This window comes from Tupaia chinensis, unplaced genomic scaffold (genome assembly GCF_000334495.1).
Source record: "Tupaia chinensis unplaced genomic scaffold, TupChi_1.0 Scaffold000094_1, whole genome shotgun sequence".
Classification (NCBI taxonomy): Eukaryota; Metazoa; Chordata; class Mammalia; order Scandentia; family Tupaiidae; genus Tupaia; species Tupaia belangeri.
The window spans coordinates 2,717,566-2,734,976 of NW_006159556.1; the positions used below are offsets into that span (position 1 = coordinate 2,717,566).

The 17,411-nt window shown below is 40.9% G+C and overlaps 2 protein-coding genes across 2 annotated transcripts in view; one reads left to right on the forward strand and one right to left on the reverse strand.

Moving 5' to 3' along the window:
- The window catches only part of NAP1L5 (nucleosome assembly protein 1 like 5), a 2,193-nt gene extending 427 nt beyond the window's left edge, over window positions 1-1,766 (forward strand). The window contains exon 2 of the mRNA XM_006143287.3: window positions 5-1,766. Coding sequence (XP_006143349.1) covers window positions 5-502 — 498 coding nt within the window. The 3' untranslated portion in view covers window positions 503-1,766. The remainder of the gene's footprint in view (window positions 1-4) is intronic.
- HERC3 (HECT and RLD domain containing E3 ubiquitin protein ligase 3) overlaps window positions 1-17,411 on the reverse strand; it is a 129,745-nt gene that overhangs the window by 15,947 nt on the left and 96,387 nt on the right. The window contains exons 21-22 of the mRNA XM_006143249.3: window positions 12,586-12,652; window positions 11,504-11,586 (exon numbers count right to left, since the gene is read on the reverse strand). Of these exons, the coding sequence (XP_006143311.1) occupies window positions 11,504-11,586; window positions 12,586-12,652 (150 nt within the window). The remainder of the gene's footprint in view (window positions 1-11,503; window positions 11,587-12,585; window positions 12,653-17,411) is intronic.

Sequence of the window (17,411 nt, forward strand, 5' to 3'; positions counted from 1 at the left end):
CGCCGGGGCAGCAGGGGAGTGGGCAACGTCGGAGGAGGTAATGGCGGAAGGCGGCGCGCAGGGTGGAGACTCTGACAGCGCGGCCGGTGACTCTGACAGCGCGGCCACCCAGATGGCCGAGGAGCCCCAGACCCCTGCAGAAAACGCACCCAAGCCCAAAAACGACTTTATCGAGAGCCTGCCGAATTCGGTGAAATGCCGAGTCCTGGCCCTCAAAAAGCTGCAGAAACGATGCGATAAGATAGAAGCCAAATTTGATAAGGAATTCCAAGCTCTGGAGAAAAAGTATAATGACATCTATAAGCCCCTACTCGCCAAGATCCAGGAGCTCACCGGCGAAATGGAGGGCTGTGCGTGGACCTTGGAGGGGGAGGAGGAGGAAGAGTACGAGGAGGAGGAGGGCGAGGAAGAAGAGGAGGAGGAGGAGGCTGCCGTGGGGGCGGCCGCGGGGGCGAAGGATGATGATCCCCACGCTGAGGTGCCTGATGATGCCAAAAAGTAGGGACAGAGACCGATGAGGGGAAAGCTAACGACGAAAACCACCTGCTTTTTTTTTTTTTTCTTAAATATTGATGGACTTCAAAAGGCTCAGGTTTTTGACCAAAATATAATGTGAAACCTATTCTGACATTCCTAAGGTAGATTAAAATCGAAGCAATTAGATCTTGGCCAGCCCGTTTCAAATTGACTTTCATTTTTGAATACATTAAATAGATGAAAAGGTGTTGAAAAAGACCAAATTAAAACAATCTTTTCATGGATTCTTCTGTGAGGAGCGAAACTGAGGCTTATCAAGGGTAGCAACAGATGTGAAGTAAAGAACGTCACTTTGAAACCCATTCATCACTCAGCCCTTACACTACACAGGGACACCCAAGCCAAGACGGAACGCGCTCTCAAGGTTTAATTCTTCAGTTTCTCTAGTCCTGACATTTCCCAGTGCAGAGAAAGCAGAACCCAAGAAGAACGTCATCGTTCAGATTTTTGCCTTTGTAACCAGACATCAGCTTTACACTTGAGAGGAGAGTGACGGAGTGGAGGAAGCCTGCTTTGGAGAGCACCACACTACTGCTAGTGACGCCAGGACAACTGCCATTTCAAGTTCTGAAAAAATGCTCTCAACACTGAATTTAGAGAAACCACCTGGTTCCAAGGAGGAGGGTGTATAATATTGTCAACACAAGTATTCATTAGTTCCAACCTCATGTTGTGTTTTCTTGGTAGTGTCTATTTACAAAGGTGTAAAAAGCACTCCAACGTTTAAGTATTGAGTCACTTTACCTAGCATTTTAGAACTATTATTTTACTTGAAGAGATGTAGAATGTAGCAAATTCTGTAAAGCATGTGTACCCAGTTTTATGTAGTTTGATCCCTGTGAAGTCTTTTTGTCATGTAGCTTTTAAGGTGTAGAGCTGTGAAAATCATCAGAACTCTTCACTGAAGCTAATGTTTGGAAAAAAATATATACTTGAAGAACCAAATCCAAGTGTGTGCCCCCGCCCCAGCTCAGACGTAGAAAGGGTTACGTTTGCTTGTATTAGCTGTGCCTTCATTATTTTGCTATGTAAATGTGACATATTAAATATGAAATGGTGCATTATCAAATTTTACTGCTTGAGGATAGACTGGCCAACAGTAAGGATTTTTAGGAAGAACACGTTTAATGTAAAGACTCTTTGCTTCTTTGTGGGTTTTGAATTATGTGTGAGCCAGTGATCTATAAAGAAACATAAGCATAAAGTTGTTTACCACTGTGGTGTTAATAAAACAGTATTTTCAAAAAAAAAAAAAAAGACTCAGTAAGCTGACTGCCTATATTCAAATCCCAGCTCTGTCTCCTGTTTACAATACACTTTGGGCAATTCAGCTAAGCTCTCTGTGCTCAGGTTTTCTTCCACTAGAAAAGGGGATATTAGTAGCAGTCCCTTCCTCACAGGTTATTGTGAAGAACAAGTGAGTTAATACACATAAAGCACATAGAACAGTGTCTGACACACAGGAAGGGCTGAATAATTTTCAGTTACTATTATTACATGAAAGATAATGACACAGATTAGAAATTCAATCCTCTCCCATTACAAAAGGTGAGAAAATAGACACCATTATACCCCTATGTTTAGGATTCCTATTATCAGAGAAAAATATGTGGTCTTTGATTCAGAAACATGGGAAATTCAATAATCCATCTTGTTTTGGTTTTCACAATATAAAATCAGGTTTTGATTTCTTCCCAGAAACGATAAAAGGCTTTAATGTGACAATATACAAAAAAAAAAAAAAAAAAAAAAAAGGCTATTTCACCTTTACATTTGGGCATCTTGAATGAAGCAAAACTTAACAAGACTCCAGAAAAAAATCTTTAAAATCGGATGTCATTTTCTTCCACTTCCCTCAAAGGGTTAAAATCACAGAAATCAATTGAAGGGAATGGAAGGCAGCTCTGACCTGTTGCTAATGACAACAGTTGAATACAAAAATCCTTAACTCTTCCTATGGCCAGGCCAACTGAAAGAATATCCAAATAATATATAAGAAGCCATGATTATCTTAATCATGATTATCTTAATAAAGGGAAAAATAAAAATACTCTAATACAATTTAATATCCATTTCTTATTTCCAGGAATAAGAAAGACCATCATTAAATGTTTTTCTAGAGCCAGTAAAAGGCAAAAATGACTAAAAATACTAATAAGAGGTATAATTATTGGGATTTTTTTTAGTATTATTTGCTGGTGGGTACATGCACTCCCTGGGAAGAGAGAGAGAGGGAGAGAAAGAAAGCGAGAAAGCACTCCCCATGGGGAATGGTCATGCCTCAATCCCTTCTCCATCTCCTCTCAGGATTACAGGGGTGTGCACACACACACACACACACACACACAGCGTGTTTCTCAAAATTGCACAGTCATGTGGTACCCACCCACCTTATCCCCCATGCTACTGGCTGGTCCAGGACAATTCTTATATGCATATTATTTACCTATTAAAAAACTCAAGAGAATTGAAAAATAGATTTTGTAAATTTAATAAACAGCAGTTATCAGATGAATAAATAAAACTGGGAACTATTCTGGGGTACTGATGATGAAAACACATTAGAAAGGCTCTCTTCTACAAAAGAAATAAAAATTCAAGTATGTTTTAAAATCTCTAATAAAAAATGTATATAGCCTATGTGAAAAGACTAAACCAAAAAAAATATGAACATGGGCCTTTTGATGATAATATTTAATACCAACACAGTGGCAATTCTTCTGAAATTAACTTTTGATTGATAACAAAATTCAAAGTGTGGTAGTTAAGGTGCTGGACTCCCACGTGGCCGACCACAGTTCAAGTCTAGGGCCTGGTGACTTGCTCTCTTTGTCTCTCTTCTCTCATCAAATAATAATAACAAATAAAATTAAATAAACATTCTTTTAAAAATCCAAAGTGGATCTGGAACTTAATATAATTACCCTAATGGTCACCTGTAAGAATACCTAAGAAAATGTTTAGCAAATTAGAAATAATTTAGATTTCTACCTCAGACTGATTTTGAAAAAAAAAATTTTAATTGAACAAAATACGTTAAATATTTATCAATTACTAGGCAAGAAAAGACTAATGTTATAGTGATATGAGGCCAAAAGAAAAAATGTACAGACATGATGGTACAAAAATTTAAAAACTGTAAAGACATAAACACAACATTTTAAAAAGCAAACCACAAACTTGGAATAAAATCGACAGTAAATATCAATGGACGAGGGTTAATAGTCTTAATAAAGAGTCATACAAACTATATGGAAATCATTTAGAAAAATATATAAAGGACAGCAGTAGACTATGAACCCTGTCTATGGCAGAAAGGCATGGTCCTGAAATCCACACTAGGCAGACCGGCTTCAGCAAGGCCTAAGGTGCACATTCCCTGCGTGCTCAGGCAATCCTTTTATTTACAGTATGACTTAGCTGTACGGTTTTCTACCAGTCAGGCCCTCCTTCAAGGATACAGGGATGTTTACGAAGCCCTTCCCAGTATCAACAGTTTCGCAATGGGGCTCATCTCTACCCTTGGTTTCTTGAACTGCTTGTTTGCTAGTTTTGAGGCAGCTAAGAAACTTACAAGCTAACATCCAGCAGGACAGCCTTCCTTCAAGGCAGGTCAGACATTGTCACTCCTAGAATATTTGTAATCCCTTGCAGGCCAAAATTAGTCAACAGGGCACAAAGTCCTGCAGAAAGCAAGGCAGCGTGCGTTATCCACTCAGCTCTCTAAGAGTGTCATGCAGAGAAGTGCAGCAGGCTGATGCTCACTGTGGCACAAGCTCCCTGAGAGCTTGCACGGTGCTCACACAGACACATGTGCACATGCACACATGTATACAAATACTTTTATTGAGATGAAATTCACATAACAAAATTAACCTTTTTAAAGGGAATGATTCAGTAACATATCATACATTCACAATGTTGACAACTATCACCTCTATTAATTTAACAAAAAATTTTAGAGGTGAACAGCAGTCAAATGGATCAATACTGTGTAGAATATGTAAAGTAGCCTATGTGTGAAAAAGTGCGAAATTTAAAAAAGACACTGAATTTCTCATTAAATTTTATGCTCCTAAGAGAATCTACAGTATAAAGACAGAATGAAATGGGAACTCCAATACACTGATGATGTATACACTGATAAACGCATACACACACACACACACACACACACACACACATATATATATTCATTAGCAAAATCAATTTAGCGAAAACATTTATCAATAGATTCAAATGCTATATGCTTTAATTCAATTTCACCCTAGGGAACTTACTCATTAAAAAGCAATTTTAAAGCAAAATAAATCTTTATACGCAAAAGATATTTGCATAATCTTATTGAAAATGGTAGGGATGAGAAAAGAAACAGAAAGAATTTTAAAAAAGAAACACAAATGAACAACTCAAAAACAAAATACGCCATCAAATAGCAGACAAAACAGCCATTATAAAATGGTATCAACCAGGGTTTTACAACTTTTTGTTTCTTAGATTTTTGCAATAGGACGTGCACTCACAAGAGAGAGAAAAAAAGAGAGAAGTAAGAAATCACACCCTACGGGGATGGCCTTGCTGCAATCCCTTTACCTCCATTCCACTCTGGGGATTTTGGACACACACACACACACACACACACATCCCTAGCATTTTTTTCAAGCCACCAGATCTGGGACTCGAACCATGGAGTCAAGCATTATGGAATCCAGTGCTTTAACCACTACGATACCTGCTGGCCTCAATTTTCCAACATTTTAAGCCTTCTCTAGGTAGCAAGTGGCATGGTAGTTAGGGCATTGAACTCTCAAGTGGCCAGCCATAATTCGAGTTCTAGACTTGGTGGCTTGCTTTCACTTTCCCTCTTTCTCCCTCTCTTTGTCTCTCTGTCAAATTAAAAACTAATAAAAACAAATACAATTAAATAAATAACTCTTTTAAAAAAAAAAAGAAGAGAAAGAATTTTTTTTTAATGTAAGACTTGTCTTCACCTAAGTTAAAAAATTCAGACATTTGGAGCCAGAAAGTGGCATGATGGTTGAGGTACTCGACTCCCACATGGCCAACCATGGTTCAAGTCCCAGACCTGGTGGCTTGCTTTCTCATTTTCTCTCTCTCTCTCTTTCTCTCTAATGAGTGCACATACCCTATAGCAACCTTAAAATAATAATAGTAATAAATAATTTTTTTTTAATTCAGACATTCAATTTTGTACAATTGTAGTATGTCTTTAACTATGTGGGGCCAGCAGGTGCCATGGTGGTTAAGGGTACTGGACTCACACATGGCCTGACCATGGCTCGAGTCCCGAAAATGACATAATCAGGGCCAGTAGGTGGTATGATGGTTAAGGTACTGGACTCGTACATGACCTAATGTGGTTTGAGTCTCGAACCTGGTGGCTTGCTTTCTCTCTTCCTCTCTCTCTCTCTCTCTCTGCCTCTCCTGGTGAATGCATGTGCCCTCTAGCAAAATAGTAATAATAAAAAATAAATAAAATTTTAAAAATTTTAAATGACATAGTTGGGTCAGCAGGTGGGGTACTGGTTAAGGCACTTGACACCCACATGGTCAACTATGGTTCGAGTCCCAGATCTGGTGACTTGCTTTCTCACTTTCCCTCTCTCTCTCCAGTGAACTAAAATGATAATAATAATAATAAATAACTTAAAATAAGTAAATATATATATTTTTAATGACATACTCGACCTGAAAGGATAAACAGCAGATTCCTCTAAGTCATATTTCCCCCTGAGGAGATGGGTGGGCTTTATGGGGCTGTACTCTGAATTTCTACGAGGCAGCACACTGCTGCACCTGGACCTCAAAGGACCTTTCTTGGAATCTGGGACTTCAAGTGTATGGTCTTGAAGAAGTGCCTCGTGCATCTCTGTGTCTCAGTCTCCTGACCTGTGAGGTAGGGAAGCTTCTATGTACAATACTCAGAACAGTGCCTGACACTCAATAAGCACTAAGCAGTACTACTAGCATTTTAATCATCTGCTGTTCCTGTAATAGCCCAGTGCAGTACGACATGGATCGCCAAGACTGCGCCCCTCTCAGACCATCCTGGGAGACCAACTGAGGTCCGTCAGCAGTCCTCACTTCAGTTGATCTTAAGGAGCTAGAACTCTTTTTTTTTCTTTTTTGGAGAGGTTTTCGCTATAGGGCGTGTGCGCTCGCCAGACAGATAGAGAGAGACATAGAGACAGAAAGCCACCTCCCCAGGGGGGACGGTCACGCCGCAATCCCTTCTCCTCCATTCTCCTCTCGGGATCTTGGGCACGTACACACATGCACCCGGTGTGAGTTTCAAGCCACCAGGTCTGGGACGCAAACCGCGGTCGACTACGTGGGAGTCCAGCAACATAGCCATTACACTAACTGCTGGTTCCCAAGAGCTAGAACTCTTTATCATTCATGAGTTTTATTCTAGGGTTCTCTCTATGGAATCTAGGTCCCCTTACCTAAAGTCTGGTATTTAAGTAATTATTTCTCTCTTCCACAAAAAAGAGAGACGGAAAGAAAGACAGGCGTGCCCGACAAGGTCTTCATGCCACAACCCACCCCCAGCCTCAGCCAGCCCAGGTCATGGTTACACATGCACGTGCTAGTGTGTGGAAGAGGCCCGTGGGGGCCAGTTGTGTCACCACTGTGCCACCCTCTGGTAAATACCAAGTCTGGTATTTCTCACTGTGGAGACCTTTTATGATTCTCGTTCTCTTTATTTTAGAGAAAACAAGAAGCCAACAACTGGATTTAATTTGATTGCATCAAGCTGAGGTCAATTTGGGGACATCAGAACAATATGTGGGTTTTTCATTAAGGGTAACAACATCATGTTATAAAATGTGAGAAATCCCTAGCCACGCGATAAAGCCTTAGTCATGCAATCAAGCCTTCCACAGATACGATGACCAGCTGTGGCAAGACGAGGCTCTGATGCAGCCACCAGCAATCAGCTATAGGTATTCTTTCACCAGGATGCCAGCAACTCATGTGACTATGTGGCTCTTCTTGCCCAAGGATAGAAAGAATTTTTTTAGGCCAAATGAAGTGGAATAAATTATGAATATATTGGAGTGTTGGAAAAGTCATGTGCACTTTTCTACATTTTTCTAAGCAAAAATGTGTCATGATTTTTCTGACCAATAGACTGGTATTCCTCTGGCATTTTCCTTCAGGCAGCCATGACAATAAATATCACCACTGTTTAACAAAAGCAATTTCAATGCCAGCACTATCTGTGTACCAGCAATAAATGGAATATCCCCCTCTGCCTGGCAATATGTAAAAGAGCACTCTTTATTATACAAAGACTTGGACATTTTTTGAAGCTTTTGTTTAGAAAGCATAGTGGGCCAGCAAGTAGCATGGAGGTTAAGGCAATGGATTCCCAGATGGCTGACTTTGCTGAGTGAAGCCCAAACTACCGTCCAAAAGTCTCTACAATTTAATCTCACAGCTAGGCTGGTGTGGGTTGTTCAGATAAAGTTTCCCCCCCAGCCCCTGTCCGGCACTCCTCTCTCATTCACTCACCATTCTCTGTCTGAAATAACTACCCAGAAAGGGACATCGCTTCAGAAAGCACCCTTCATTTTTATGTCCCTTTCTGTACTTTCTAGGATCCAAATCCTTACAGCCTTCCAAACCTAGTTCCATCCCATATCTGTCCTCCCAGAGGCAGATTTATTTCTCTGAACGCCTTCAGATACAAACACTCGATTTAGTCTTCATATTCCATTTATGGTTGCATATGAGAACAGCTTGTCACCCCAAACAAACTGTGTTATATTTCAGTATTCCTGCACAGTTTGTCTTGTAACCATTGAGTCATTTCAATTGTTGATTCAGAGAAATGTCTGTTGAATACGGAGAAAGATGAGGAGAGTGAAAGGGAGGGAGGAGGAGAGAGGAAAGACAGACGGAGCCAAGACTAGGGGACAACATGTATGCTATGTGAAACAATGTGGCAAAGGTATGAGAGTACTGAGTCTCAGCCACTGCTTTGACTGCAGACGACACCACAAACTGCCTGGTCACTCTTCCCCTCTCCCTGCAGTGTATCAAACCCACGCAGAGCAGTACGATGACTCACTGGAGGATGAAGACATCCTGAACGTCCCCTTGCCTGTCCAATTGTTAGCTTCTAATAAATGATGCCCACATTGTCTTGCCTGAGACCTGATGCAAAAGCTCACATTCTTTGAACAACTGAAGGCTACACATTTACGTACGTCCATACATGTATGTTGTAAACTGATCACCAAACTAGGGAGGAAAGGAAATAATCTAAGCTAATAACTCTGCTTTATGACCTGTCATAAATTTCTCAGTTCTAAAAACAGTATCGTGTTGTATGGGATAAACAACCTGTTTTGATTAAGAAGGAAGTCGTGAAATTACTTGCTGTTAACAGAAGTACCAATGCCACATAGATGGTGGGGACTGCTTTTAGCTTTAAGAGAGTCTTATCAAGTAAGCCTTTTTGATTGCACCGTCCACTTGAGACAAGACTAGCCTTTATATGAGGTTTCTAGAGCCCAGATAATTTTATCACTAAAGCTGTTTTTTCTGATGTTCAGAGGCTTCTGCATCATTTCACTTAGCTCTGATACCACAGTTCATACTTTCCCCAAAGTTGAGGCTTTCTGATAGTCTAGAAGGTTTACATCATATGAAGGGTTACTGCGGCCAGCTTCTACAGTACAGCTGAGAGCAAACTGAACTGCAGTGCTGGAAGTCACGCGGAGAGCCCTGGGTTCAGACTGCTAACCTGGTCAACATAAAACACACTGGCGTGCATGCACACACCCAAGATCCTGAACAAGCAGGAGGGCTCGGGAAGAGATCAGATGTGACCAGACCTGGTTGAGGGTGTCTCTCTGTCTCTCTCTCTCTGTCCCCCACCCACCTCATGTGCTCTATCATGAATTTTAAAATAAACAATAGTTAATAAATGTCACATTACGTAGCAGTTTTTGAAACTGTCAGAGGATAGACTAAGTCTGTTAGCTTTCTATCCTTCCTATTTTTAAAAGAGAAGATTTATGGAAGCAAACCAAGGCAGACCCCTTGGATGGAGTAAATTTCATAGGTCTCTGACTGCATCTCTGCAACTATTTAGATGAAGAAGCCGTCAATATCCAAGAGTGAGTGAGTCTGATCTAATTTCCCAGCATGTTTACAAACAGCACTCAGTTCCTCTATATCTTTAGCTTTTCCTATAGCTTCAACGAGACCTTGCTCTCCAAAAAGCTTTCCTCACCCCTAATCCTCCCAACTGGAGACTTAGTTCTTTCCTCTTTCTCCACCCCACCTGCTTTTCCTTTAAGCCAAGCAGCTTTAGTCTAGCCTATGTGCTTCTGATGTTCAAATCCTCAAGAGCCTGCATTTTAGTGCAATTTCTACAGCCCCTCTAAGAATGTGCATTTTCTTTGTTCTTGTTTTTTTTTTTTTTAATTTGTTTTAGTCTACCACTTCTTTCTTTCTAGTTCTTGTTGTAAGCAACATCAGATTCACTGATGATTGAGGTTGGCATAAGTAACTAAACAAAACATTAAGACTTCTTGAGATATATCAATTTCCTGCTCTAACATGATCAGCTGGGTGTCACACAGGTATGTCAACATCAACATATTCAAAATGAAACTTTTCCTCCTCAAACAAGATTTATAGACTGATTTCTATTAGTGCAAATTGGCCATCTCAGCATTGTTATCAATACATCCTCTCTCGTACCACCCCTATACAATCAGACACCAGCTCATGGCACTCACAGAACCTGCACCTGTGTATTCCCACGACCTCCATTCTGACCCTTACCATCATCCCTTACCTCAGCTATCTCAATAGCCTCCCCACGGCTCTCCCTGTCCATGGCCTATTCCATATAGTCAGAGATCGTTAAAACAGAGATCCATCATGTCTCAATTCAAGTCCTACTCCATGCCTTGATAACATCCACCCCATGCCATCTCCTCCACCCTTGTGTGTACAAGTTCCCACCCCACAAGTGCTCAACATTTTCTGTCAGGTCAAACTTGAGAGTTCTGACACATGCCTTGGGCCTCATTTTCATTCTCTGACATCTGGTTTAGTTAAGTGTGGGAGCCTCTAGCCCCAATTCCACAGCCATGGCCAATAACTCCTATCACACAAACCACAATCAGTTGTCACTGTTCAAGTCTACAGACCTTCTCAACTAATCTTGAGCCTCTGAAGGGCAGCAGTGATTCATCTCCTATACCTAGCAGTATGTCCTGCACACAGTCGATGTGTAGTGCTTGCAAAGTGAATTAATTCACATACAGATTACCACAATTTAATACAAAAATAAACAAAACTGGAAATCTTCTCTCCTCTAAAGAGATATTTCAGAGGTTTTGAAATGTCCTAAAAAATTGATGTGCTCGATTTCATTTTCATGAGGCAGAGAAGATACCTTAAACCCTGTATGACAAACTCCTCAGCAGTACAACAGTAACAGCAAGATTCATCTATAAGATTAATTTATTCACGTCATGTTTTTTAAAACATTTTCATGCTGAGAACTCTACTATGTACTAGAAATCTTATGCTAGATGCTAGAAGTTCATTCATTCCAAAATATTCTCCTATAAACTATTTCACTTGATTCTCACAGCCATGAGGAAAACAGGGCAGTTGTTACAATCGTCATTTCACAGATAAGAAAACTGAGATCAAACCCTTGCTGTGATTTGAGTCAAAACCAATCAGATGTAGATCTAGAATAAAAAGTTATCTCCAGAATCCAGTCAGATCCAGTATTTGCTCTGCTATCAAAAAATTCATTAAAATCTGCAAATTCTTGCTTTATCACCCTTACCTCTTCTGAAGGATTAAAATGTAATTTCAATCTTAATATTAAAAGTTAAACTGAAAAAAAAAAAAAAAAAAAAAACCAGACTAGCAACATCTGTAACTGTCCAAGATCAGGACTAACCTATTATCCTTGCACACGGTCACTTTGTCTCCCCCAGGGATCAGCTTCTTCTGTTCAATTACTCCATAGCTTTCTCGGCAGATCTGTATTTAATGCAGAAAAAGAAACATTTCAATTTTGTTTACCACTGATCTTTCTAGAGCCCAAATGACTGAAAGAGGCTTTAGGAACTAATGTAGCTTAATGACTGTTATTACAGAAAGTGCTTGGGAGAAGACCAAAAACCCGAAGCAAAAAACATCAGCACCTTAAAGAAATCTCTTTTGGGGCCAGCTGGTGGCATGGAGGTTAAGGTGGCTGAAACCCGTATGGTTGACTGCATATGGGTTCAAGTCCCAGACCCCACGGCTTGAGAAACATGTCACACGCACATCACATGCCCAAAGTCCTAGAGGAGAATGGAGGAGAAGGAAATGCAGTGTGGCCATTCTTCCTGGGGGTAATTTCTAATTTTCTCTCTCCAGTGGGCACACACACCCTATAGCAAAAACTAAAAACAAAATAACAACAACAATAAAAATATTCTTTTTTTGTTTTAAGTTTTGCTGTAGGGCATGTACACTCACTGGAGAGAGACAGAGAGTAAAAGAGAGAAAACACCCACTGAGAAGGATGGCCACAACAAAATCCCTTCTCCTCCAGTCTCCTCTCAGGTTTTGGGCATGCGTGCACACCCACGCAGTATGCCTCTCAAGCCAGCGGGTCTGAGACTCCAGCCGTTCAGTCAGCTAGCTGTTCAGCTGCCTTAACCAACATGCTACCTGGCTGATCTCAAAAAAAATCTCTTTTATTTGAAGACATGGAGTTGCCAATAAATGCAATCATGGAGAAAGATAATATGAACTGTACAAAAAAAAATAGTGTGTACGTGTTAGGAGCAAAGAAGATTAATGCTTCAGTAATTTTCCTAAGTGCATAGATTAATCATTCATTTATTCAACACATTTACTGAACCCCTAGAACAATCAAGGTCATGACTAAAATAATTTGATTCAGAAATTATTTGATTTGGAGAAATACTGTTAACCATGACTTGTAGGCATGATGAGATGGCCAGTCATAAGCAAACTGAAAATTCTTACCGTGAAATTGAGGCAAAAAGTTTCCTCAACATCTTCTCCAGGATAATCTAAAAGCTCCTGAAGACTCCTAACCAGAGAATGACAGAAAAGGACAAGAGGCAAATCAGACATTGCACTAATGTTTCTACTTCAGTTACCAGTCCAGATTATTTGTAAGAAAAGCTATAAAAGAAGATTCCAGGAGGCCAGCAGGTAATGTAGTGGTTAAGGCCCTGGACACCCACATGGCTGAGTACAGTTCGAATCTCGGATCTGGCAGCTTGAAAATCATACCAAGAGTGTGTGCAAGTGTGCCCAAAATCCCAGGAAGAGAATAGAGGAGAAAAGACTGCAGTGTGACCATCCCCCCTTGGGGGTGATTTCTCACTGTCTCTCTCCAGTGAGCACACACGTCCTGTGGCAAAAACCTAAGGGGGGGGGTAGGCAGAAGGTTCTAGAATGAACGTCAATCTAGATGGACAAAAAACCATGCACATTTACCATGAAGAGAATTATAACAGTAAACTTGTAAGAAATTCATTAACTGCACCTACTAACAAATATTACTGCATCTATGAAGAAATGCAGATGGATGTACACCTGACACATGTGCTCTCTTAATGCTGGTACTGCTTTATATAACCATAGTGGCCCTGCAGACTGGTTTCACCCATATGTATTAGTAAAATTCTTCCATCATTTAAGGAAAAAAAAAAAAAAAGAAGAAGAAGCCACAGGTCAGCAGATGACGTAGCCGTTACATCACTGGACCTCCACAGGGTCAACTGCAGTTCAAATCCCAAACCCAGTGACTTGAAAATCACACCTGCACATGTGCCTATGTGCCCAAGATCCCAGGAGGAAATGCAGGAGGAGGGATTGCAGTGTGGCCATCCCCCTCACCCAAGGGATGATTTCTCACTTTCCTTTTCACTGTCTCTGTCTCTCTCTCCAGCAAGATCACATGCCCTAAGGCAAAAACCTCTTTTAAAAAAAAGCCACAAAATCACTTTGTCTACTTAGGAATCTTAATGGCTTACTTCTTTTTAAAATTAGCATGTGATAATTATGCATATTTATGAGATACAATGTGCTTTTTCAGCACAAAAATTACAGAAAGGACTGATTAAATCAGGGTAATTAAAACAACTTTCATTTCTACAATTGGTCATTCTTTGTGTTGGGAGCATTCAAAATCTCTTTTAGTTACTCTGAGATAGACAGTGAATTGTTGGTAACGAGAGTCTCCCTGCTATACTCTGTAACACTGAAAATTGTTCCTCTTATCCGATGATTTTGTTTCATTGATCAACATCTTCCCATCCCTTTCTTCCCCTTATCGTTCTCTGCTTCTGGGAGTCATTCTTCTACTCTCTCCTCGTACTAGGTCATCCTTTTTAATTTCAACCTGAGTGAATACATCTGGTATGTCTTTTTCTGTGTCTGGTTTATTTCACTTAATATAACGTCCTGCAGGCTTGCCCACACTATCTCAAATGACAGTTCATTCTTTTTAATGACTGAATAGTATTCCTTAATGGTTTACTTCTTAACGCAGAAGGCTGCATGGTAGATACCTGTCACACTGAAGGGCACTGAAACTAACTAACTAACTAACTAAATAAATAAATAAATAAATAACAATCTTGGGAGAAGAGGCCAGAGGCTGGACTCAGGATTTGGCAAGACAGCTGGGCTGCCCAGGGGATCACCAAGGAAACCAGCGTTTGCTGGCAGGATGGGTTCTGGCATTAAAGCAGAACCAGATGAGAGCAACGTCCGTTATTTTCATGGGGTCATTGCTGGCTTACAGGATTCCCCCTTTGAGGAAGGGACTTTTAAACTTGAACTATTCCTTCTAGAAGAATACCCAATGGCAGCCCCTACGGTACATTTCATGACCAAACTTTATCATCCTAGTGCAAACAAGCGGGGAAGAATACGTTTAGATATTGTGAAAGGAAAGTGGGCCCCAGCACTGCACATCCGCACAGTTCTGCTATCAATCCAGGCTTTGTGAAATGCTCCCAACCCAGATGGTCCATTAACAAACGATGCAGTGGCCAGTGGAAGACCCGCAAAGCCCAAGTCAGACACAGCTGGAGCATGGATCACGCTATATCCCATGAATAATAGTTCAATCGATCAGATCATCACGTGTGCACACTTCTCCCATTCGGCCAAGACTTCTTCCTTTTTCGTTTGCATTTAATGGACAGTCTTAGAAACATTACAGGGTAAAAGCCCGGGCATCTTCAGTCCCCTGATTACATGCACATCAGCCTCTATGTCCTGTCCTGACTCCCTGTGGTACAGCATGAGCAGAGGCTAGCAGATCCTCTGGATTGCTGTGAACTGTTTAAAAGCTTTGGCCTCTTGCTTTTACTCATTTCCCCCATCATGGTTTAAGTATAAAGCCCTGTGAATAGAAGGTAGCTGTCACGGTTAGCTGCAGGGGTGTGGGTTACTGGTTTTTTGCTTTTTTGTTGTTGTTGTTTTTTAGGGGGAAATAGCTTTATTTCAGTTTTATGGGCTCCTTTCCCCCTTTTTATGGTGATCTGATCGCACTGGTTAAAAGCAGCTAACCAGTTCTTTAGAAAATGCTCTCTAGCCAAGTGCAACTTTATTCAGATGCTGAAGATGGACAAGCTGGATTGTTTGAACCGAAGTGCGAACATTAAACAAACACCACAGCCCTCACAATAACACTATGACTTTGCTGTCAGGTGTAGACGCCTTCAAAAGAAGCTTGTGACTATTTTGTATGGCTTGTCTGGAAACTTCTGTAAATCTTGTTTCAATAACTTTTTGTTATTCAAAATAAACACAATCATAAAAAAGAAATGTTTTATGTCAACAATAATCATATCCTAGTTCTCAAGAGAAAACTTTCTGAGAGAGAGATTTTTGCTATAGGGCATGGGTGTGAGACAGAGAAACAAAGTGAGAATCATCCCACGGTGGGTAGCCATGCTGCAACCCCTCTCCTCCCGTCTCCTCTTGGGATTTTGGGGACACACACACACACTCACAGGTGTGAGTTTCAAGCTGCCAGGTCTGGGACTCAAACTATGGTCAGCCACGTGGGAGTCCAGCGCCATAACACTAGGCTACCTGCTAGCCCCCAAAAAACATTCTTATAACTAGACCTCTTCCACGCTTTCTTCTCTCATGAGTTCCAGGATTGAGTCCAGCAAGAGCTGACTAGAAAGAAAATTCATAGTGTGCAATTTAAATCTGCCACCAGTCAAAATCATTACTTAAAATACCAGCCAGGCTGGCAAAGGAAACCACACACACACTCCTGCTGCTCTCTAGTCTCTTTCAGTTGTAAACGTTAACACTGCCTGGGTCCCCTCTGCCATTTTTTATATTCCTTCTAAATGTTCTCCTCTCCTTGTGCCCTGACTGCTCGTATCATTCATGGTTTCTCAGTGTTGGTGTCCTGTACCGAGGGAGTTAAGTCTCACTTCCAGAGACTTAGCAACTATACCCCTCAAGGTCCACCTTAAAATTGGTATATTTGGGGGACCAGCAGGTGGTATGGTACTTGAGGTGCCGGATTTCCATGTAGCCAACCGTGGTTCGAGTCTTAGAGCAGGCACCTTGAAACTGATTTCAGGTGTGGGTGCATGTGTGCCCCCAAATCCCAGGAGAACAGAGGAGAAGAGATTGCACCTGGTCATCCACCCGGGTGGTGATTTCTCACTTTCTCTCTCTGTCTCTCTGAAGAGTGCGCACACTCTATAGCAAAAATCTTTCAAATAAACAAAGAAATAAATAGATCTGCTTTCTCCACAAAAAAAGGGGGGATTTGTTGAAGCTGTCTTTTTATATGCTTGATCATATGCTTAAAAAAAAAAAATCCATAGAGAACTTAAGAATAAAAGAGGCTTTAGAGCTGACAGAAATAACATAAAAATATGGCTCCACTACTGTGGAAAACAGTCTGGCAACTCCTCAAAAGCGTTAGAGTTACCTATACCATATGAGCCAGCCACTCTACTCCTAGGTGGCGCCATTCGTAATAGCCTAAAAGTGGAAACAAACCAAACACCCATCAACTGATGACTAGATGAACAAAATGTGATATATCCATAGAATGGAATATTACCTAGCCATTAAAAATGAAATACTGATACATGCTACAACATGGGTGAACTCTGAAAGCACACTGAGCAGAAGAAGCCAGACACACTGGATGACTCCATGCATAGGAAGTCTCTAGAATAATCAAATACAGAGGCAGAAAGTGAATTAGCGGCTGCCTAGGGCTGGCAGAGGAAAAGTCTGGGGATAAAGACAAAAAAGTGCCAGGTTTTATTTCAGAGTGATAAAACTATTCTAAAACCGACTGTGGTGTGGAACCAGCAGATGGCGTAATGGTTACATCACTGGACTTCCATGTAGTTGACTGCAGTTCAAGTCCCAGACCCAGCAGCTTCAAACTCATGCCAGGTATGTGTGCATGCATGCCCCAAATCATGAGAACTGAATGGAGGAGAAGGGACTGTAGCACGACCATCTCCCCTGGGGGTGATTTCTCACTTTCTGTCTCTCTGTCTCTGTCTCTCCAGGGAACACAAGTGCCCCAAAACAAAAAAATCTCTCTTAAAAAAATTGATTATGGTGATAGTCGCATAACCCTGTGAATACACTAAAAGTCACTGTATTGTAAACATAAATGGCGAACTGGATGCTACATCGACAAACTTTAAAAAATCTTTTCAGTACTCTCTCCCCCTGTTATCTCTGGACCATGACAAGTCTCGGAGTCCTTATGTTTTGTTCAGAATAAGGAAAGTGAGGATTATGTCATATTCCTGGGTAGCTGCGACCTCTCTTCA